The sequence below is a fragment of the Phragmites australis genome, chromosome 1 (genome assembly GCF_958298935.1).
Source record: "Phragmites australis chromosome 1, lpPhrAust1.1, whole genome shotgun sequence".
Classification (NCBI taxonomy): domain Eukaryota; kingdom Viridiplantae; phylum Streptophyta; class Magnoliopsida; order Poales; family Poaceae; genus Phragmites; species Phragmites australis.
In genome coordinates, this window is record NC_084921.1 from 48,002,382 (window position 1) to 48,025,271 (window position 22,890).

The window sequence follows — 22,890 nt, forward strand, 5'->3', positions numbered from 1 at the left end:
CCGTGACCACGGATTATCGCTTCCTGATGTCCTGTCGAGCAAGGTGCGCCTAACACCCTCCAGATGGTTAACTGATCATCATCCGTGGATCTTTGTTGAGTGACCTGTTTTGTAGTCTTCCCAATATCTATTATCGCCGGGCCTTGATTATCTGCATCTTTTACCTTTACTTTATTTCTAAGCAGCCTACCAAACTTCTCCGATAGGGCAAATCAAGCGTCAATGCGCATATTTTATTAAATCGTGTATTCGTGTTGATATCTGCTTCTGCCTTACAAGTTTTGCTGATCACCGAGATGAACTTCTGGAATTCAGACAACATGTGTCATTACACTTTCTGCTCCACTCGCACAGCCAATCGTTGCTTCGTTATCCAGCAGTGGGGATGTATGGTACGTACGGCCGTCATTAGTGGACGTGTTAGCATCAATTAATCAAACTGCTTTCTTAATTAGATTGTTGACATGAAAGTATGATCCTCGTGTCAACACATGAGCACCTCGTGTGCAATCTGCAGCGACACGCATAGAGCGTACAACAGCGGTGATAATTATTACGCTTTTGCGGTAACGAGCAGCTGATTTACGAGCAAACCGGTAAAAGATAACTAACTCGATGAGCAAGGCCTGAAAAGACCAGTCAGGCACTGCGACGATAGATCTTCGTCAGCAAATCGCACCTATGAGGGATCCCGTCAGGGCATGATCAGCCTACGACTTATCATTGGTCGTCGAGATCAAGGACGAGTAACAATAAGAGAATGAGAAACGAGAGACGAGACTACATGAGATAGGCAAAAGAGATAAAAATAAAAGATAGATTATGTTTGATCGATTGGTTGATATTTCAATCAGTCATGACCCTCTCATATCTAAAAGGGGACAGGTCTTAGTCGTAAGAGATCAGGACTCCTAATTCAAACTAAATCAGATTTACAGATATGATTCAGCTATACCTTTTGATATCCAAACTTTTTATAACTAACATACATTTTCTAATCGATCCTGTAAACTCTCGTATATCTACCGAATATCTCTTATTGCAGCTCGACCTTCTTAGATTCGACTACATACTTGACGTATCAATGTACTTCAATCCAACCAGTTGTTCTACCTGTCCAGAGATCGACTGCTAAAACAACCATAGTCACTGATTATTTCACTAGTCATGAACACTGATCGTGGTCATGAAATATTATTTACTAGTCGGAGTTACTGTTTATCTAGTCGGAAGCATTATCTATTTAGTTGAGTACTGTTCACTAATATCAGAGTACTGTTTATCATGATTGAAGCACTTTTCATAGTGGTTAGAGCACTGTTTATCATCGACATAGTTTGATGGCAGTTCCCGGCAAACAATGCCAGTTTCACATTGCACTTATGCTTACTTGCTTGACATTAGTTGCTACTGTGTACATACAAGTACAACTGCAGTTTCATCGATGGTCTATGTGCTAATGAACTGCAGCTGCTACTGGCAGCACCAGGTGAACTTTTTTTGCACGGAAGAGGCACGGGAGAGCAGACTAATAGTACTCCTACATACTTAAAATGCAGTGAAGATATGTAACACGCATCACGTGGTTAAAGTGCCTGGTATTGCTACACTAAAAATTTGCTTTACGTTTCAGAAGTAAGTTTACAGCGAAGTGGTACCTAAGGCTGTCAAAAAAAGCTTAAATCTCACAAGCTACTCAAATTTAATTTGTTATAGGCCCGATGCGAGCTCGGTTTAAGACTCTTACAAGTTAAGTTTAAACCTAGCTATAAACTCATGAGTCTATTGAGCTCGAACTCAAATAGCTTGTCAAAAACTTAGTTAACTCTAACTACTTTCTATCAAGGTAAAATCGGTGTGTATTTACTTTAGCTAAGTTAATCTTTTATCCTCACTATCCAACCTAAATTCCAATCGTCTAATCTCAGAGTCACGTAACTACATACATATGTGGTTTATAGATAGGGCTTTAAAAAGCTCAAAGCTTACGAGCGACTCAAACTCGACTCCCTCTATGCTTAATTAAAGCTCGGCTACCCTTGCAAGCCAAATTCAAACATACTTATAGGCTCAGCTAGATCTTTAGCTTAAGATCAAACTCAAAGTTTTTATCAAGCTTAAGTTTGAGATGACGGACGTGTTCAAGCTCGACCTGTTGACAAGACTAGTGGTACCGTCAAAATGACTGCTGCTTGATAGAGTATCAGCACTCAAGAGGAAAGTGCATACTCAGTGCTTAGGGATTTGGTTTCTAGCTAAATGTTTAACAGATCGAGGCACCGCAAAGAAAAGTGGCTACGATGCTTCGTTAACCAAATACTATCGCGAAGCTCTGCTCAAGTCAGTTTTTATCAAGCTTAAGTTTGAGATGACGGACGCATTCGAGCTCGACCCGTTGACAAGGCTAGTGGTACCGTCAAAATGACTGCTGCTTGATAGAGTATCATCACTCAAGAGGAAAGTGCATACTGAGTGCTTAGGGATTTGGTTTCTAGCTAAATGTTTAAGAGATCGAGGCACCGCAAAGAAAAGTGACTACGGTGCTTCGTTAACCAAAGACTGTCGCAAAGCTTTGCTCAAGTCTGGTGACACTGCTGCAGAACACTGGGTTAGAAGAATTACTTGGCAAAGTAGCCAAGTCTTCTGTAGAATTGTAGCCGGTGTCTGCACTCTCTCCATCCGATCCTAGCCACTTCGAGTACGATCATCATTGCAACAGCAAAGCGGAAGAACCGACAACATGCTAACGACGCGGAGCCGCAACATCCCCACGGGCCACGGCGCGTCTGGAACCTGGAGCCGGCGCGATTGGCGTGGCGGCCCTCGCACCGCGGCGGATTGGTCTGGCACCCGCACCCGGCGGATCACGGAAAAGTGGCGTGACCCCAGGAGCGGGGGCTGCAGTGCGGACCGTGCGGTGCAGAGCCCGCGCTCCAGGCTGGGGAGCGGTCGAGCGGTGGGTGGGGTGGAGTGGGGTGCGGTGAGCCCGCGGCACAGTAAAAGATGCTGAAAAGAGGAGGTGGGGGCGGGGAAGCGAATCGAGCGGTGGGTTGGGTTCGGGGAGCAGTGGACTCGTCCCCCATCGCATTCCGGAACCGACCAACCAACGCGCGATTGCCCTCCCGGAGCGGCAGCGAAAAGGGCTGGCCCGCCGTGTGGCGCCCGCGCGGCCCCTCCACGTCAGTTAGCTTTTCCTGCAGGCCCACATGAACATGGCTCTCGTAGCTAGGGCACTAGAGGGCAGGGGCTCCACGCGGACTCCTCTCACTTTTCCCTCGTTGAAAAGCAAAAGAATTAGCAACCCCACCGCGGTATATCTGTGGATTTGTACGTTGGGGGTTGGGGATTAGCAACCCCTCAAAAGAAAAGGTGCATCCGGCAGGAGAAAGAAAACATTGTGATCACAAGGTACTGTTATATCCATTAAGGTGAAATCAGGGGATCGTACTTAGACGTTTGGTTCGCTGTCATATATGTGACAAAGCATGATATTAACCTTCGTGCCCGATGTGTTAGACTTAGTTTCCTATACTAATTATACCATAACCTTCGTGCCCGATGTGTTAGACTTAGTTTCCTATACTAATTATACCACATTTACGTAACTATTTACTGGGTGTTTGGTTTAAGAAACTGACGTTGGAAGAAAATATTTTTCACAAATAAATACAGCAAGAATATACTCACAAGAATGATTTAAGTTTGAAGAAGTAGTGAAGAGAAAGGAACACCAAATATATTGATCGTTAAAATATTTCTCTCCTCTTTGTCTTGATGACCAAATATCTGTATTTATAGTATTATTCGATGTGTAAATATACAACTATGCCCTTACAGAGATAGCGATACATACCATTGCTATCCCGCATGGATCCAGGACTGATCAAATATAGGTAAGATACATTTACCCTTAATCAGAAGATATTATCTATTATGGCAAATATAGATGTGTAAGTAGGCCAAAATGCATGGTGCTCAGCTGGTCGCCTATTGCGGCGCCGCACTACTAAGGTGTCAAGTCGGTTCCTACTTGCCCTGAGATGTCAGGATGGCTCCCACTTACATCGGTATTAAATATCGATCACTTCCTTGCTGCGGAGGATGGCTGGCGGGCCCCCTCTGGCTGATTTTTCTACAATCTTGATGACTCACTCCTCGAGCTTCGCGGAGCCTACCCAGGCTCCGGGTGGCTGGATCTCTGGGAGACTGGGGCTCCGCCGAAGCTCAGAGATCCGAAAGGCCTTCGGGGACCCGGGGTCCATAGGCACAAGTTGGCTGGGCCGGGGGGCGTCGGGGGTCCTTACTGATGACCTCCAACAGTAGCCCATCGCAAGGGCAGCTAGCGAAGTGGTCAGCCCTCGATTTTTTTCTCGAAGCAGGATCTCTGGCGGTTTCTAGCTCCGTAGTTGGTGGGCTATGGTCCTTTGTATTGCTTGAATTGCTTTGGAAGGTCCAATCCAATCGAATTGAACTGACTGTTCGATGTGAGGGGGGACATTAAATGCGACATGCGGTTGATGACGTGGTTACACCGCGTGGAGTGACCATGGGCTCGTGGGTGAAGGGACAGGGCATGCACGTGTTTTCCCAGGGGGGAATAACTCATCCCTTATCTTTATAAGGAGAGGGTCTCGGCCAAACGGCCTCTTTGCTCTGTGCCCTGTTCTCACCTGCATCTTCTTCTGGCCGCTCCTGCCTTAGCACGTGCCCGCGTCCACCAGTCATTGTTGTTTCATCCTCTCTGCCGCCTAGCGTCTTTTGTCGCCTCCTAGAGATCTGTATGGCTAGTCCTAGTGCCCAGGGCAGAACCGATATGTTGGCGATGAGTGGGACCATTGATGCGCATAGGGCGGCGAACACCCAGGCGGTGTAGATTCTTCCACCGCTGCCTAGGCCACCGATGGGCATGGAGCTCCGTCGCGCTAGTAGGAAATATCCCTAGCAGACTACCGTACTAGGAGGATCCGCCATCGATGACGCCGAGCTCGACCAGATGGTCAATGAGGAGAAGATTCCCTCCAAATCCATCGCTCGGGCTCTGCAGGAGGAGGAGGTTCCGGAGCCTCTAGGCCATGAGGCCATGGTATTCGAAGCCTTTTTTGACACAGATCTAGGCTTCCCAGCTGTGTCGCTGCTCGAAGGGGTGCTCCGCTACTTCTAAATGGATGTCCCACAACTCCACGTCAACACCATCTTCCGCCTAGCTATTTTTGAGTGGGCTATACTAGCGGAGGGGTGCGAAGGGAGGGTGGACCTTTTCATCGCCCTCTATTATGCGAGTTGCCAACAGAATACCCAGACAGAGGATGGAGTGACGAAGGCCCTTAGCTTCGGGAGAGTGAACTTCTTGCTCCGGCTGGAGTATAAGGATGTGTTTTTGGCGAAGGCCATCAACATCCGGTGGTACACCGGGTGGTCAGAGTGATGATTTTACTATGATATTGGCTTTGGATCTCCCTCCGCTGTACAAATCGTGACATCGAGTATGTCCAGACCCCAGTGCCGAATATCTCGGATGCCCAGCTTGCTTCACAGCTAATGCTCCTCCAAAAGGTGGCCAAAAGGATGAGTACGCGTGATCTCGCGGAGGATTTCACTATGCTGCGCGTCTGACCCCTCCAGGAGGACTGGAATCATGTCTTTGAGCAAGGTGGGGAAGAGGAGCTGAATGTGTACTCTGGGCCCACCAATAGTTCTGGTAAATCTTCTTCATTGCCTAGTTTTAAATCCACAGACGTGATATGTCTTTTTCTTTCAGAGAACTGCCTTTCCCTGGAGCAAGTTGCGGAGATCGTGGAGGAGTTCTTTGGTCTGGCTACCACCGCGGAGCTGAACCAACGCATAAGCATGGTTGGGAGCTGCGAGCGGCACAATCGCATATGCCTTTGTCTTAGGGTGAAGGCCCCAGCGTGGTCAAACCCACCAATGTCACCGGCAAGCAGGGGCGTGGGGTATTAGATGCCACAGCCTCCGTAACTCCTGCTAGCCCCCTTCGAGCTTTGCCCCCATTGACCTCCGAAGGCTAGCAGGCGGGCTCGATGGACGAGCTGTCCGAGGCACCGTTGGATGGAACGAAGCATCAAAGGTTGGTCGAGAGCGCGGGAAGTGCAGGTGGCCTGGCCGAAGACGAGGCCTAGCCCAGAGGAGGCGATCGTGGGAAGGTCCTGGCCCTTCCGAACCTTGCTGGCCATGGCCAGACTGGAAGTAGAGGCAGTGAGGCCTCCTTAGATTTTAGCGCAGGGTGGGGGCTGATGCCCTCTGACTATGAGGAGGTCATGGGTCCTTTGGCCGAAGAGACCGGGGGAATTGGTAAGGCAGCTCCCACCCTGTAGGCTTTTGTTCTGTCGTGGTGATTCACAAGGAGTTTTGACTTCTGTAATTTCCCGATGTTTCTAGGAGGCATGGTGATAGACAAGTCCTCGGCCCCCATTCATGGGGTTACGGGGCCTTAGCAGGAATCAATGACCCCCTCCGGAGGTGTTCCCGATATTCACTCCGAAGGGCGTGATTTCATCACCACGGGAAGCTGAGCCGGTCCATGACATGGCTTTGGTGATTAATGTTGGTGGCTTTGAACCCTCTGCAAGGGCTGCCTTTGTAACAGTTTAGGGGGGCATTGGCCTTGAGGTCCTGACCCCGGACGACTTTGTGTTGCTCCCGGAGGCGTTGAAGGCTCTTGCCTCAGCTCCTCAAGAGTGGGGAGATTGCGAATTTGGTAGCCCGAGGTCCTCTGGAGGAAGTGGAGGCGTGCCTAGAGGCGGTGGCCCTGCAGGTAGATAGTTAACCTAAGTTTCTTGTATCCGGCATCAATTTTTTTGGTAGCTCATCTTATCGTTCCTATGCTGTATTGTGCAATAATTAATTTTGGCGAGGGTGCTGGGGTGTGCGCAGCATCAGGCCCTTGCCACGACCCATGACGAGGCTCGAGATGAGGTGGCAGGCTCTATCGAGCCTTGGAGGAGGCCATGAAGTGGGTAGAGTCTGTAGAGGGTCACCGTCGGGAGGAGACGACGCTTCGCGAGCGTGAGGAGGGCCTTCTGCGGTAAGAGGTAGTGCATCAGGAACGTGTTGAGGCCACCGCACTGAAGACCGTCTAAACCCTTTGGGTCGTAGAGGCGTCTCTTGAGGAGTCCGCTATGGCTCGAATGGCTATGGAGGATAGTGCTCGGGGCCTCCAAGTCATGGTGGCTAAAGTTTGTGGCGAGTTGGAGGTGGCACGGGCAGCGGAGGAGGCACTTTGCATGGAGCACCAGGTGCTATACGAGCTTGTGTCGGAGGCGGCCTGTGCCACCCATAGTGCATTGAGCGGACTTAGAGCTAAGGGGCCGCCAATACCCTCAGGCCCAGAGGCGCTAGCCCAGATGCTACGTTGGCTCAAGACTATTGCGGAGGTGACGACCGATGTTGTTGAGGCATACGCGAGGTCTAGCGCATGTGTGGCATTGGAGCTCCAGCTGTTGTTACTGCATCAAGCGGGGCTCTGCTAATTCGATGCGTTGAGGCATCCAATTTTGAACTCTGTGGTTAATGACTTCCAGTCCGAGACACTTCCGACCAAGATTCTCATAGCCTCGAACAACTTCCATAGGGGGGTATGGACGAGGCTCGGCTGAGATGCTACGCTGCTGTATATGGCAGCTCAAGGGAAGCCAGGTGCCAAAGGGACTTCCCATTCGGGCCCTTCTGCAGGAGTTCAGGCTCCCCACCAAGACTCTCTAGGCGTACGATTGTCATCCGAACATCATTTTGCTTCGGTCATCGCCCCACAGGAGCAGTCTTCACGTACGGGCGATGCCTTGCGAGCTCCGCGGGAGGAGGTGTAGTTTTGAGTATGCTACTTTTTTGTTTTCCTTCTCTTCTTGCAGGGTTTCGGAAACTTAGTATGCTGACCGCCCTCTCTTGCTTCATGTATTTTGACCTTGTTGACCAAATGGAGCCATGTCTGCCTCCTGCTTATGATTGTTTTTGTTTGTGTTGTTTTGGAATACTCGTGTCCTATGGCTAACTTGAGTAGGATTAGCGCATACAGGTACGGCGGCCTGAGGCCAGAAGGGGCCTTGCTCGTGCTTGGGATGCCACTTTCGAGGAGGGGTCTAGTGCATCCGGAGCGTCCAAGGAGTGACGATGGGATCACTTTGTTTTGCCTCGTAATTCCCAAGGGCACATGGATCACTTTGTTTTGCCTCGTAATTCCCAAGGGCACATGGATCCAAAGGTGGTCGTCGATGCCTGTGTTAAGGAGGAACCAGAGGACCCCACTGCTTCTATTTCTGCTCTTGCCTCGGAGGTGTATTTCGTTGAGAAGGATGGCTGGTGGACAGCCTGGGAGGCCGCTGGTCCGCATGACTCTCACCGTTTTATTCTTCCATGGGGTCCTGATGGAAAGGTGCCTTCGGAAATCCTCGAGTTTGTCATGGCCGAAGTAAAGGCGGAGGATATGCAGGCTGCAGAGGCTTCGCAAAAGGAGGGGGGAGCTGGACTTTTTTGCTTTTGATATGTACCCCTTCCTGGCAGAACCTCCATCTTCTCGAGCTCGGGGTGGGGGGACTCTATTTTTGATAGGAGGTCTTTGCATGGGGGGTACCCATGTCGCCACTCTATGAGTCGATCCTCTAGATCATGAGGCATCTCAAGGAGGCATGATGATCCAGCGCCCCCCACATCCCGAAGTGCTTCGGGGAGGCGAAACAGGCTGGCACGTTTGTTAGGCATGGATTCAATGTATGATAGCTAGCCGAGCACAATATTTGTATGTGAATAAACTCACACTGTGTAAACTTTGCTCTTTGACTTTATAATTTTGATCGCACCGACGCTTCATTTGTCTCCCCTTACTCGGCCCCCTCGCATTCTGTGGCTACTAGTGGCCAGGTGGTGCGATTTTTTGAGGGGTACTTAGTTGTGTTAGGTGTGGGTAGAGTGAAACTCTTTGTTGGTTAGTGATTCGATGCATCATACCTCTCTAGTACGAAGACTAGGCCTTCAAGATACCAGAGGGATTAGATGATTTGGTAACAGAGGCTTTAAGCCTTCAAGATGCCAGAGGATTCGAACCTTTCGGTATAGAGGCTAGGCCTTCAAGTTGCCGGAGGATTTGATTTTTTTTTTTGGCACCAAGACAACACCTTCAAGATGACGGAGGCTTTTCCCCCTCCGCCATGGAGGCTAGCTCAGCCTTCAAGATGGCAGAGGGTCTATACCTCTCTAGCACGGAGGCAATGCCTTCAAGATGCAAAAGAGTTCTACTGCTCCACCACGGAGGCTAGCTAGGCCTTCAAGATGACGGAGAGTCTATACCTCTCTGACACAGAGGCAATGCCTTCAAGATGCCAGAGGGTTCTACCGCTCTGCCACATATGCAATACCTTCAAGATGGCAGAGAGTCTATACCTCTCCAGTACGGAGATAATGCCTTCTATATGCCAGAGGGTTTTGTCGCTCTATCATGGAGGCAATGACTTCAAGATGGTGTAGGATCAATACCTCTCCGGTACGGAGGCAATGCCTTCAAGATGCTAGAGGGTTCTACCGCTCTGCCATGAAGGCAATGCCTTCAAGATGGCGGAGGGTCTATACCTCTTCAGCACGGAGGCAATGCCTTCAAGATGGTGGAGGTTCTATACCTCTCAGGCATGGAGTCAATGCCTGCCGAAGGGTTCTGCTGCTCTGCCACAGAGGCAGTGCCTTCAAGATGGCGGAGGGTCTATACCTCTCCGGTACGGAGGCAATACCTTCAAGATGCCATAGGGTTCTGCCACTCTGCCACGAAGACAATGCCTTCAAAATGTCAGAGGGTTCTTAAGACATCTCCGCGTGCGAAGAGTTTTGATGTCTATGCACTTTTTGAGGAAGGGTATAACTTAAGCTAAGTTTTGTTGGCTACTGTTTGACAGAGGTATAGCTTAAGTTTGATAGTCTACTATTGTCAGCGAAAAGTTAGTTACAGCATGAGTTATGACTTGGTCAGATGACTATGCTTAGCACATGTCGAACTAAGATCTAACTTACGTTTTGATACTTATTGTTGCCCGCCTCTCTGCCACGGAGGCTATGCCTTCAAGATGGCAGAGGGTCCACCCTTGTTCGGCATGGAGGCTAGGCCTTCAGGATGCCGGAGGGTTTTGCCTCTCCACCACGGAGCCTAGGCCTTTCAGATGGCAGAGGGTCTACATGGTACAACTCTAGCTAAGTTGTGCATGTGCTGTTATGAGGGAGCAGCTATTTGTAGTAGATAAAAAACTCTAGCTCAGGCAGCTATTCTCAGCATGCGTCAACCTAAGACTATTAGAGAGCCATGTAAAGGTTGAAAGTGAACTGTAATGTTGAAGCCCCTCCAGGAGGCTTGAGCCCGGGGGCCTCCAAATGGTGCAGCAGCTGATTGCCGAGGGGAGCGGGGTGCAGAGGACTTCTACACATAGTACTTACGGAGGGTCTCCACATTCCAACTGTGTTCTAGAGGGGTCCCTTCAGTGCCCGCCAGACAGTAGGAGGCATGCATGTTTGACTCGAGGATAAGGTATGTGTCTTTCCATTTGTTGCAGAGTTTTCCCGGAGCCAGGGCGCACGATGCCAACTGCTAAGGGTGTGTTTGGTTGCCCGAATGTCCTCAGCCTGTTTCGTACGAGTCATGCAGGCTGAGTTGAGTCAGGCTGAATTGATGCATGAGGGTCTGTTTGGTTGGCTGCATGTGCTGAGTCTGGCTGAGAAAAGATTGTGTTTAGTTGCCCGCATGAGTATACGTTGCATTACAAAGAAACTCACTTTTTTACCAAATAACTTAGGGTTGGAAATATTTTTATAAATTAATACATCACAGGATAAGAATATTAGTGAATTTTTTATGATTTTTGAAGAATTTTAATTAAATATTAACTTAGATTTTTTGGATTAAATTAATTAAAATGGGTTGCTAATGAGCTCTAGTTTGCTCACAAAAATGTTTAGAATTTTTGGACCTCTAAATAAAATCGAAAGTTAAATAAAAAAATCGTACGCACAGTGTTTTTGCATCTCCCCAGCAGGCCCGATGGAAACGGCCGATTCCGGCGTTTCCCCGAGCCTGGCTGGACGGATGCAGCTGCACGAGCGGGTGCAGTTAGGAACGCCAACCAAACACGCGCATTCTGCTCCGCTCTGCATTCGTTGGTGCATGCACGCGCTCAGCAAGGCATCCAAACACGCCCTAAGGGAGCAATGGTGGTCACACAGGCAGTTTGCTACTCGATCTACAGGGCCGCCTGTAGCTTCTCCAACTGAGTCTGGAGGGCTACCAAGCATGATTGCTATTCGGTTGGGGTGACGTTCACAGCGACGATGTCAGCTGTAGCCCCTAAGGACGCTACGGGGCCCTCACCTTGCCGTTGCTGCTAGGCCTCCGTGACAGGGGACCCCCAGCATCAACCACAACTAGGGTCATGGCCGGGCCAGTGGTGGCCGCAGGGCCCTTACTCCCCCAGTTAAGGGTTGTCGCCGGCGTGGCCTGTGCTTAGTCGTGCGGACCTTCGCACAGGCATGGATGTGGGGTTGGCCGTCGGTGTTGTGGCCTTGGTGGCCTTCTTCTTGGGTGGCATCCTAGCTCTTAGTACTTATGTGCTCGAGTCCCCACGGGCGGCGCGTTGTTGTTGGAAGAAAATATCTTCCACGAACAAGTACGGCGAGAGCACACTCACACGAATTGCTTAAGCTTGGAGAAGAAGTGGAGATGAAGAAACACAAAATGTATTGATCGTTAAAAGATTTCTCCCTCATGCGGCTTGATGGCTAAGAGTCTGTATTTATAGTGCCATCCAAGGCGTAAATATATAACCATACTCTTATAGAGATAGCGATACAGACCATGGCTATCCCTTATGGACCCAGGACCGATCGAATCACACGACATGGGTCTAGATAGAATGTGTTTATCCCTAATTAGAAGATATTATCTACTATGGCAAATACAGAGGTGCAAGTGGCCCGAAAGGCGTGGTGCTCGGCTGGTCGTCTATTGCGGCACCACACTGTCAAGGTGTCAAACCGGTTCCTACTTGCCCTACGATGTCAAGATGACTCCCACTTACACCGGTATTAAACGTCGATCACTTTCTCGCAGGTAGAGGATGGCTAGCGGGCTCCCTCTGATTATTTTTTTCTAATCTTGATGACTCACTCCTCAAGCTTCATAGAGCCTACTTAGGCTTTGGGAGGCTAGATCTCTAGGAGATTGGAGCTCTGTCAAAGTCCGAAGATCCGAAAGACCTTTGAGGACCCGAGATCCATATGCACAAACTGCCTAAACCAAGGGACACCGAGGATCCTTAATGATGACACCAATAGAAACGATGTGATCCATCACCAACTTATTTCTGGTTTGCAACATGGAATGAGTTCCATTATCACTTCATTTCTTACAAGCATATTATTAATGTAAAGTTCATATGACGAAACCCACGATGGACCATCTCATTTAGAATAATTTTATTTCTCTAACTAAACACGCCATTAGTTCATTAATCTGTTTAGCAGGTCGCACCTTAACTAAGCTTAGTTTATGGCAAAATTGGTCATCACGCATGACAGAATCTGATGGGCTTAACTATACTGTACTCCCTGTCTACAACAACGCCAACCGCCGGAGGGGCTGAAACGCAATTGACCCAACCTTTTTGTGAGGGCGCGACCCTTTGGCGATCCCGTGCGCCCTCTCTTTCCTCTGACTTCTTTGCCTCCTCCTCGTCCCTCTCGCCCGGTCCTCTCACTCGACGGAAGACTCTCGCTTCGCCTCCAAGTCCCTTCCAATGGCGACGGAACCGCTTACCTCGCTCCGCGCGTCACGTGCTTGAGCGAGCACCCAACCGTATCCCAGCCCCCCACACCAGCGCTCGAGGAGCATGGCGGCGCCGGGACTGGACGAGGTCATGGCGTTCCTCACCGACCACGGCTTCGCGGGCGCCGCCTCCGCGCTCCGCGACGACGTCCTCGCCCGCACCGCCGCCGGGGAAGCCGGATGTGCAGCCACATTAGATCCCCAGCTCCCTCCGCTCCGGATGCCTGGCTCCGCCTCCGGCGGCGGCGGCGGCACGCCGGCGCCCGCGAGCCCCGGCTCCAGCTCTGGCTCGGCGTCCTCCTCTGCCTTCGTCAGCATGCGCTCCACGCCGTCAGGTACCCACGGCATAAGGCATTTTTCTCGCTAATATTTAAACCCTCATCTTCTCGGTTTCCGTGGGTGGCGGTTGTCTCTCACGCAATCTCGATCTGCTCGCCGATATTTCCGCGGCTGTGGTTGGCTTCGGGCCCAATTCAGAGTATGTTCCAGCGGAGATGATTTTGATAAGCCAAATTGACTGTTTCGATCTAGTAGAGGAGTCGTTAAACCCCTCCCTTGCGACGAATTCCCGTCTCTGCGCCTGGTTTAGTGTTTAAACCTCCCAATTTATGGACGTTTTATCAGTTTTGATCCAAATTTTGATCACTTTTGTGTCCGTGATTAGGGCTGCTGAATCCATACGGGCTATGGTCGCCGCGGCACTCGCATTCTGACGCGTCCTCGTCGGAGATGGAGTTCGGTACAGCACGCCAGTACGACACCACCGACCTCTTCTTCCAAGAGGGCTGGCTCTACGACGACCACCTCTTCCTTAGCAAGCTGGACGACGAGGATGACGAGGACAAAGAGGACAAGTTTGTACTCGGTGTTCACGAAGGCTTAGGGCGGATAGAGATGGGCAAGCTTGGCGCTGGCCAGTACCGCCGTCATGAACACGTCGGCAATGATAATTGTGAAGGGTGCGCTGAGGTTTACACCTGCTCGTCACCACTCTGTGGTTGCTGTGGTGGCGGATTGAAGAATGAGGACAGGCTCGAGGTGGTCCGGAGCTCTAGCTCTACTGTGTATGGGAGATACCAAATCATGGATGACCAGACTGAGATACTGGACGATTGTGTCCATGATGGGTTTCAGTTGAAGCAGAGCGGGAATGTTGTGCTTGATTGTGGTTTGCCAAGAGATCGTGGGCCAGGAGATGACCATTTGGAGCTGAGTGTTGTGGAGAAGGAGCTTCAAATGCTCAATTCATTTGAGACTGATGCTGTTGCGAGTAAGTACTTCTCAAACCTTCCACTAGAGTTCATCTATTCCCCCTAACGGTACTCCATTTCTTAGGGAGCTCCAACTGAATCTTGGTGCCAGTACAGTTTAAAGTGTGTCTACTTTAATCCACTTTGTGGCCGAATATAATGTGAATTTATTTATTGAATTTAATGTAGGTGGAAAAGGAGAATAAATAACAACATTGAAGAGGTTAGATACTTCTGAGGTTTTCGGGTTGTCTTGTGAAATCCAAATCTCTGTTGCAATTTTGTTAATATGCTGTTTAATACACGGAGGGGAAAATGTTATACTGGACACGAGCAGCCTTTTTTATGTAATATTTGTGGATCCTCAATATTGGTACTGTTATGTGAATATGCTTCACATGAATTTTCTCTGGAAAGTTGAAAGAAACAGAGTTTGCCCTATGCTGGTAACTGATGCTGTTCATTGGGACCTAACTTTGGTTAAACAGTAGTATATATGAGTATGGCCTTAAAAATACACATTTCAAATAGGCCAGTCTTGTTTTAAATTAGTTTGGAATATAGCAAGGTCTAACCTATTTTTGGATCAATCATGTTAAAATACTGTTTGTCCATTTTCTACATGGGTGTGTAATTTAGTGCCTATTATCCATTTATCCTGGATAAAGGATTTTTTTGCTTTGTGTTCTGATTGGTTAAATTCTTGATGTATTTCATAGATTATGGTATACGTGATGTCGCAGACAATGGTGAGTTTGGTGATGGCATTGACAAAAATCTGAAAAGTAGCTGCGACGAAGAACATCTGAAAGAAGGCCATATGATACAGCCTTTCCCTGACAGTGGTGATCCTGATGATGCTTACGAGTTCGGAGATGTTGGGTCATTGAATGCACATGTGCAACATTCTACTGCTCTTAAAGCTGAGGAAGATCCAGAGACAAATGTTGATATTGCTCTCTCTAATTTTCAACGAGAATACGAGGTATTTGAATTGAGAATTATCCACCGCAAGAACAGGTTCACAATCAAATCTTTTTTTCTTTGATTTCTGGTTGCTAGTAAATGGTAACACTGGTTAATGAATTCTTGTGCTCATATAGTAGGCATCCACTGCAGGACTGGCTTTGAAGAAAACAAAGATTTCCCCATTGTCTTGAATTCAGTTATTGCTGGAAGATATTATGTCACAGAATATCTAGGTTCGGCTGCATTCAGCAAGGTCGTGCAAGCACATGATCTTCAGACAGGGATGGATGTCTGCCTTAAAATAATTAAAAATGATAAGGATTTCTTTGATCAGAGCTTGGATGAGATAAAACTCCTGAAGTTTGTGAACAAATATGATCCACTTGATGAGCACCATGTGTTGCGCCTCTATGACTACTTCTATCATCAGGTATATATCACTAAGAGATACACTTGGCTAACATACTCCTTCTGACTTAACACCATACTGCATGCTGCATGGTTGTTTGGAACCTAAGAAGGCATCTCAAGGGATATGCTCCAGGTGGCTAGGTTGTTGTCATGTGCATACTTTAGATGACCCTGAACCCAAGTAGCACAACCATTGCCAATGTCTGGCGGCCGCACCACAAGGGCATGGATAGGAGAGATACAAGGAACTCTGATATATTTCTTGCTTAATGAAAACGGATACAATCCCCAGAGATGACTTGACCTTTAAGAAACCTATCTCTAAAATTAAGGAAATAGATAACAACTCAATCTGACCACGTGGCTTTGTTCACGTGAACAGTACCATACGCGAGCAGTGTGCTGGCCCTAGGAAGGTTGGGTGCTGGTCCTTCCTCCACAGTATGGATCCTAATGGGATGGATATGACTGTTGTAGTGCAATATCTCGAAAGGATCTACTATAGCAATATGCCATTTTACTTTGACTAGTGTACTTGAATTTCTAGCATGCATATTTGGTGGCAAATTTTAGTGGATTTCTCGATTGTCATAACTTGCATAATCCTGACAGAAAACAAATATTGACAGGAACACCTTTTTATTGTCACTGAACTATTGCGAGCAAATCTATATGAGTTTCAGAAATATAATCAGGAGTCTGGTGGTGACGTGTATTATACATTGCCTAGGATACAGGTATGAACTGGTCTTCATTACTGCTACTCATTGAGTGATCATGCCCATACATGTTAAACATTTGCACTTCACACCGTAGTCAGCTCCTCACTCAAAATCATTTCTTTCAGTATGGTTAAGTTTCATTCTCAAGTTCTGGCGAGTTGAAAGTTTCCCTTTCTTGTAGGCAATAGCTCAGCAATGTTTAGAGGCTTTAGTTTTCTTGCACCATTTGAGGATCATTCATTGTGACCTGAAGCCAGAGAATATTCTTATCAAGAGCTACAGAAGATGTGAAATTAAAGTCATCGATCTGGGAAGTAGTTGCTTCTTGACCGACAACTTATGCCTCTATGTCCAATCACGCTCTTATCGAGCTCCTGAGGTCATACTGGGCCTGACGTATGATCAGAGGATTGATGTTTGGTCTCTTGGTTGCATTCTAGCTGAACTGTACACTGGTCAAGTAAGTATGTTTTGTTAACTTCTTGAAAAATATTATATCATTTTTAACAGACTGACATATTAGCAGTGTTAACCTCAAAGTGGTTAGCATGTTTAGAACCTTTTTTGTTATCTGAATGCTATACCAACATATAGCTCCAACCATAAAGAAATTGATCTTCTGAATTTATGCGCATGAATAAATTTGAATTTGTAAGCACATGTTGTGAGCTGGGAGTTGTGGAGTTGGGTGTTCAGGGGCGACCTTTTTCCATGGATAACTAATGATTGCTATGTTTTACATATAACAGGTACTATTTCCTAATGAACCAGTTTCCGTGATGCTTGCTCAAATGATAGGGATAATCGGCCCCATTGACATGGAAATGCTAGAAGTGGGACAGGAGACACATAAGTATTTCTCTGATGATTATGACCTTTTTACCAAGAATGAGGTAAAATTCCTTTTCTATTTGCTTACCTGGAGAATCCAAGGCTATGCGAGTATTCCATAACCATGTAATCTAAATCTCATGAATTGCTTCTGAGATTCCTTCCTTTGCCTTCGCAATTTTAGTTGCACCTTTAACCAGCATAACCAAATATTAAATGTGTCGGATAAATTTATAGGGCTTATTACTTGCTTAATACACCGAAGGCATAATTACACAGCCTTCTGTCAGTTTATTTGTTCTGACCTGAAAGAACTTGATTTTGCCTTTTGATTTGAGTTCCACTATGTGCATATCTATCATTGCCGGTTGTAGCATAGTAAACACTAATGCTTCCCATAATTGCCTTGTGTGTATCCAGGAGACAGGTCAGTTAGAGTATTTGATCCCGGACAAGTCCTCCTTGCAACGCCACTTACAATGTCCTGATTCCGAATTCCTTGATTTTCTATCTTATCTGCTGCAAATAAATCCCAGGAAAAGACCAACTGCCGGTGAAGCATTACAGCATCCATGGCTTTCGTTTGTGTACTGATGCGCTCCCAACACAGTGTTTCTTCGATTTTGTGACAGCTTTCTTCGCATATGAGATGAGTTTTTTGTTTCGCCTAATTTGGAGCCTTATAAATCTCTTTAAAAGAAGATCAGTTTTCTGGGTGTTTCTCTTAGCATGAAACATTACATTTTTGTCGAGTTGTAGAAGAATGCCCCTTTGTGGTTGCAAGCTTGCCAAACAAAGCCCATTGTACGGGTTCTGAGTTTTTTGTGTCTTCAGGGCAATTCGTGGTGTGGACCCCCTGCTCTCTTAGTTAACATTCATGAGTTCATGTAAATATCTGAAATTTTCCTGTGTATCTGTAGAATTGAAACCCACACTTGTACCGCATCTGATTCACTAATGGTAACATAAGAAATAATTGTCGAAAGTTTCGCCTGTGTCGGTTCTATCTTTGCTGTGCCAATGCTCCTTTTGTGCTTTAAATTAGTATTGTTCAGTGGACTCGAACAATTTGTGAGAAAAAAAAAACATGTCTCCATTTTCTGGTAGGTGCTACTCGATAGAGTTATGGCTGGTTCTCAATGAAAAGATAGGAGGAGGTCGAATGGTATTGGCACTGCTCAATATCTTCAGGTTGCAGGGGGGCAATCACACCGTCTCTAATTTATAATTGTTCAGTACCTTGGGCTTGCTAAACTCAGAAACTCAGGCTTCTTTCTTCTTCCCCTTCTACTAGTACTTTTCAAACTGGATGCCACACCATAAAGATGCCTGAATTTTATATTATTGAACCTGCCAGCCGAATGCTAGAAAATGCACGTGGAGAAGGTATCGGAAATTTTCTAATGTCCTGTGGTTTAATTGAACTGTACCCGTCAAAATGCTGTGAGTTCCTGGCTTCGTGCATCCAAAGCAGTAAGGTAGTTTTTTCTTCCAAAAAAAAAACAGAAAGACAGTAAACAGTAAGAAACTCCAGCTCGCTCAGCCGTCCAGCTGTCCGATCCAAGCCCAAAGGAGCGTGCCCGCGGCTCCGATGCCGCTGCCTTGCGCTCACGGTCTCACCTGACGAGTTGCATTGCATCACGGTGTTACCAGCGTCCGGACGTCCGACACTGGTGCTGGCTTCGACGCTTTCATGCCATCTTTGTAACTGGGGAAGCTTTGTACGTGGCATGTGCTGTAATTTCTTGCTTTCCCAAGGTGCTGTGTGCGAATCAGGGATAGGAGCTCGGTACTTACTTATCATCAATTTTTTACTATAGCAATTTTAACTTTATACTTTTTTTTAAGAAAGGTTTATAGGTGTTTAAAACTTTTTTATCATTAGATTCGTCAGGAGATGTACTTCATTAATATAGTATATTTTTAAGTATTCACAAATTCGTTAATTAAAATTGCTATAGTAAAAAAATGACCATAAGTAAGTAAAATCGAGCTTCCAGCCCCATCCGAAAAAAATGGAGGTGTACGACCTCGCTACCATCCCATCCCGACAGAAAAGTCACATCGTAGCATCGCACTTTGTTTCATGCAACATCTGAATCCCTAATCCTGGTACATTTGCTCTTCCCTAGGTCGCAAGTTTTATATTTTTAAGATTATTGGTCCATCGAAAACTAAAAAATAAACTAAAAATTTATTTTTTTATAATTAAGCTAAAAAATTAAATAGAGATCTAAAACTAATTATTATATAGTTACTTACATTCTTACTCGTTAGTGTATACGTTCGTCCTAGCTCGCTTAGGAGTAAGGATGATAGTCAGATCTATGGGTTTAGATCTCTATGGGGTTCTGCATCCAATAGGTGCGGATTTGGATGTAAAATCCTGTCCACAGGTCAGGTACTTGAAACTGTAGCGAGTTGGGTTTATGTTCCTACTTAGTCCTATGGGTGACCCATGTACACTTGAAGTTGTCAGCCCATCTAACTCTCTGACTCTCTCGATTGGGTTGGCTCATTTCCCTCTCCTTTCTCTCTCACCTGACCTCCCTTACCTCCTCTTCTTTCTCTCTCACCCGACCAGGCCAGCATCCCTCACTCTCTCGCCTCTCACCCTCTCTAAGCGCGCGCTCTCTCTCTCTGCACAGAGGCGATGGTGGGGCGGGCTTGGCAGGAGCGGCTAGGGTTTGGTGGTGAGGTGGCAACCAAGGTGGGAAGGGAAAAAGGGGGGTCAGTTCACCTCGGTCAGCGCCGGTGTGGCCGAAGTGGAGGCCACAACATCGGTGTTGGCAATGACGGGTGTCGAGGTGGCAAATCTGAGAATCAGTGGCTCGGTCCGATGGCGACAGCGGCACAAGATGAACGCAGCGGTATGGATCTAGCAACGAGGTGGCAGTGGAGGTCTGCGCCCGGTGTCGCCGTCCCCTCCGCATCGACCTCACTGTCCTTCCGTGCCTGGTAGCGCCACGCCGCCCCTCCGCCCAGCCATGCCGTCGTGCCACCCCCTCCACGCTGCTACGCCGTCGCGGCGTCCCTTCCATCTATCCCCGCCGCTCGGCCACTCTATCACGTCGCCCCTCCCTGCCACCCCTCCGTCGTTCGCCTGCTCTCAGCTTCTTCAAATGACAAGACCCGACGAGTCCTTGCCAGATTCAGAGTCGAGAGATTATTTTAACCTAAGTACTTTGAATATAGATTAGGTTTCGAGTTTCGCGACAGACAGATTTTAACTTAACCCACACTCACCCCACCCGTTACTATCCTACCTAAGGCCATCGAGGATCTCCACTCCCAGTCCATCCCATGGCAAAAATCGAATTAATCATGTCTCTATTCAAACAAAATCGAGTTCCCACCGCTAGGATCATCTCTTAGAAAAAAGCATAATTGCATTACCTGCTGCCGATGCGTCCCCACCAACTGCGAAAATCTCCTATCCATTTCTCCCCTGCCTCGCCACTGCCACTCCCGCTCCCACGCGGCCACACGCCTACGACCAATGCCGCTCACGGCGGCCGCGGCCGCAGCCACAGCTACGGCCACCGCGCTCCCGTCCCCTTCCCACCGCCGCCTCCCGGCCTCGAAATCCGTATGGCTTAACCCCAACCTCCCCAGCTCCCACCCCCTCCACCACCGCCACAAGTCCGCCGAGCTCCAACAACCCCAGCACGATGGCCGCATCCTCGACGTCCCCGCCCTCGTAGCCGCGCTCTCCGCCGCGCGCACGGCGCCCGACCTGGCTGCCGTGCTCTCCCCGCACCTCCCCGTCTCTGCGCGCCTCCTCGGCGCACTCCTCTCCCGCCTCCCCGACCCGCGCCGCGGCGTCGCTCTGCTCGACCTCCTTGCGCCGGACCTCCCGGCCCCCGCGCTCCTCATCCCCTACAACCTCCTCCTCCGATCCTCCTGCCGCGCTGGCGAGCTCCGCCTCGCCTCCGGCCTCCTCCTCGAGATGCGCGACAGGGGCGTCGCCCCCGACGCCTTCTCGTACTCCACACTCCTCGCGGCGCTCACCCGCGCGGGCCACCTCGACCACGCGCTCACCTTCCTGCCGCTCATGGAGGACGACGCCGTGGCGCCCGACCTCGTCCTCTTCTCCAACCTCATCCATCTCGCCCTCCGCGGCGGCGACGCGCCCAAGGCGCTCGCGCTCTTCTCCCGGCTGAGGGGCACAGGGATCAAGCCCGACCTGAAGGCCTACAACGCTGCCGTCGCCGCCTACTGCAAGTCCGACCTGCTCCGCGACGCCAAGCGGCTGTTGCTCCACGACATGCCCGCTGACGGCGTCGCGCCCGACGCGGAGTCCTACTCCCCCATCCTCGCCGCGCTGGCGCGCCGGGGGCAGCACCTCGCGGCCGTGTCGCTCTTCTCGCACATGCGCGCCGTGGCGCGCGTCAAGCCAGACCTCTCGGTGTTCAACATCGTGCTCAATGCGTACGGGCAGCTCGATCTCGCGCGCGAGGCGGACCGGCTGTTCTGGTCTATGCGCCGGGCCGGCGTGCCGCCAAGCGTCGTGACCTACAACACCATGCTCCGTGTGTATGGCGACGCCGGGCTGTTCGGCGAGGCAGTTCAACTGTTCGACCTCATGCGCAGCTCTTCCCATGGCACTGGTGGCGCTGGTAGCGGCGTCAAGCCGAACGTGGTGACGTACAACACCATGATTGCCATCTACGGCAAGTCGCTCGAGGACGAGAAAGCCGGGAGCTTGGTGCAGGACATGCAGGCCAACGGCGTCCACCCCAATGCCATCACTTACTCCACCATCCTCTCCATATGGGCGAAGGCCGGGAAGCTGGACCGTGCCGCCAAGCTGTTCGAGAGGCTGCGGGAGGCTGGCACGGAGATCGACCCCGTGCTGTACCAGACGATGGTTGTGGCGTATGAGCGTGCCGGGCTTGTATCCCAGGCCAAGCGTTTGTTGCACGACCTCAAAGACCCGGAGAGCATTCCCAAGGAGACAGCCATCAAAATCTTGGCGAGTGCCGGTCGTGTAGAAGAGGCAGCATGGCTGTTCCGTCGTGCAGCCAACACCGGCGAGATCAAGGACTCATCGGTGGACCGAGCAATAATGGACCTGTTCGCGAAGAACCGGAGGCACCGGAATGTGGTTGAGGTGTTTGACAAGATGAGGAAGTTGGGCCAATTGCCGGACTCGGAGACGATTGCCACCGTGATGAATGCTTATGGTAAACTGAAGGAGTTCGACAAGGCCGCGGCTCTGTACCAGGCAATGAGGGAGGAAGGTTGTGTTTTCTCAGACCGGGTGCACTTCCAGATGATCAGCCTGCTTGGTGCTCAGAAGGACTTCAAGGCGCTGGAGTTGCTGGTTGCCGATCTTAGCCATGACCCAAGCATCGACAAGAGGGAGCTTTATCTTGTGGTTGCCGGCGTCTATGAGAGAGCATACAGGTTTGATAAGGCATCCCAAATCATAAGCCAGATAAAAAGCTCCAACGGGTTTGATGTCAAGAAATTCAAATAAATAGCTCCATGCCCCAGTACCTCTGATGTTCAGAGCATCAGGTTGTCTCCAAAGTTCCAATACCTCTGATGTCCAGAGAATCTGACGGCAATATTTCAGATGAAAGAATAATATCACTGACAATTGAATGAGTGTAACTGGTGTGCACCAGGGTTCACCAATTCGACGAAATGCGACCGATATTCGTGATATTCGACCTATGCGAGCCGCATCGCATCAGAAACCGATTGAATATAGAAAAATGAATTCAAAAAATTCAAAGAAATCACAAAAAATCTAAAAATACTAGAGACAATTCTAAGATCTTCTGCGGAAAAAAAATGTTATTGCATCATATTTTATATGGAGGAAGTTTGAAAAAAAAGAAAATATTAAAATAAGTTGTACGAACATGATGATTTGATCTATCACTTTAAAGAA

General features: G+C 48.8%; 2 protein-coding genes across 3 annotated transcripts; both read left to right on the plus strand.

Moving 5' to 3' along the window:
- The first annotated feature begins 12,570 nt into the window (after positions 1–12,570).
- On the plus strand, positions 12,571–17,973 carry LOC133923855 (uncharacterized). 2 transcript variants are annotated; one of them, XM_062369140.1, is made up of 8 exons: positions 12,571–13,140; positions 13,470–14,075; positions 14,799–15,075; positions 15,175–15,454; positions 16,065–16,172; positions 16,339–16,617; positions 16,907–17,050; positions 17,409–17,973. In XM_062369140.1, exons 1-8 carry the CDS (start codon positions 12,870–12,872, stop codon positions 17,580–17,582), a joined length of 2,139 nt encoding a protein of 712 aa, XP_062225124.1. In that variant the 5' UTR covers positions 12,571–12,869; the 3' UTR covers positions 17,583–17,973. The 2 variants fall into 2 exon arrangements, with proteins under 2 accessions (XP_062225124.1, XP_062225117.1); XM_062369133.1 differs by having other exon boundaries at positions 12,577–13,140; positions 14,775–15,075.
- A 2,514-nt stretch (positions 17,974–20,487) lies between these two features.
- LOC133885565 (pentatricopeptide repeat-containing protein At5g39980, chloroplastic) lies at positions 20,488–22,470 on the plus strand. Its single transcript, XM_062325293.1, has one exon. The coding sequence runs from the start codon at positions 20,488–20,490 to the stop codon at positions 22,468–22,470; it is 1,983 nt and encodes a 660-aa protein (XP_062181277.1).
- Positions 22,471–22,890: the final 420 nt, after the last annotated feature.

Coding starts and splice junctions, on each gene's coding strand:
- LOC133885565 (XM_062325293.1), top strand. CDS start 20,488: ATGCCGCTCACGGCGGCCGCGGCCGCAGCCACAGCTACGGCCACCGCG.
- LOC133923855 (XM_062369133.1), top strand. CDS start 12,870: ATGGCGGCGCCGGGACTGGACGAGGTCATGGCGTTCCTCACCGACCAC. Junction 15,076..15,174: donor ATTATCCACCGCAAGAACAG/GTTCACAATCAA, acceptor CATCCACTGCAG/GACTGGCTTTGAAGAAAACA. Junction 17,051..17,408: donor ACCTTTTTACCAAGAATGAG/GTAAAATTCCTT, acceptor GTGTGTATCCAG/GAGACAGGTCAGTTAGAGTA.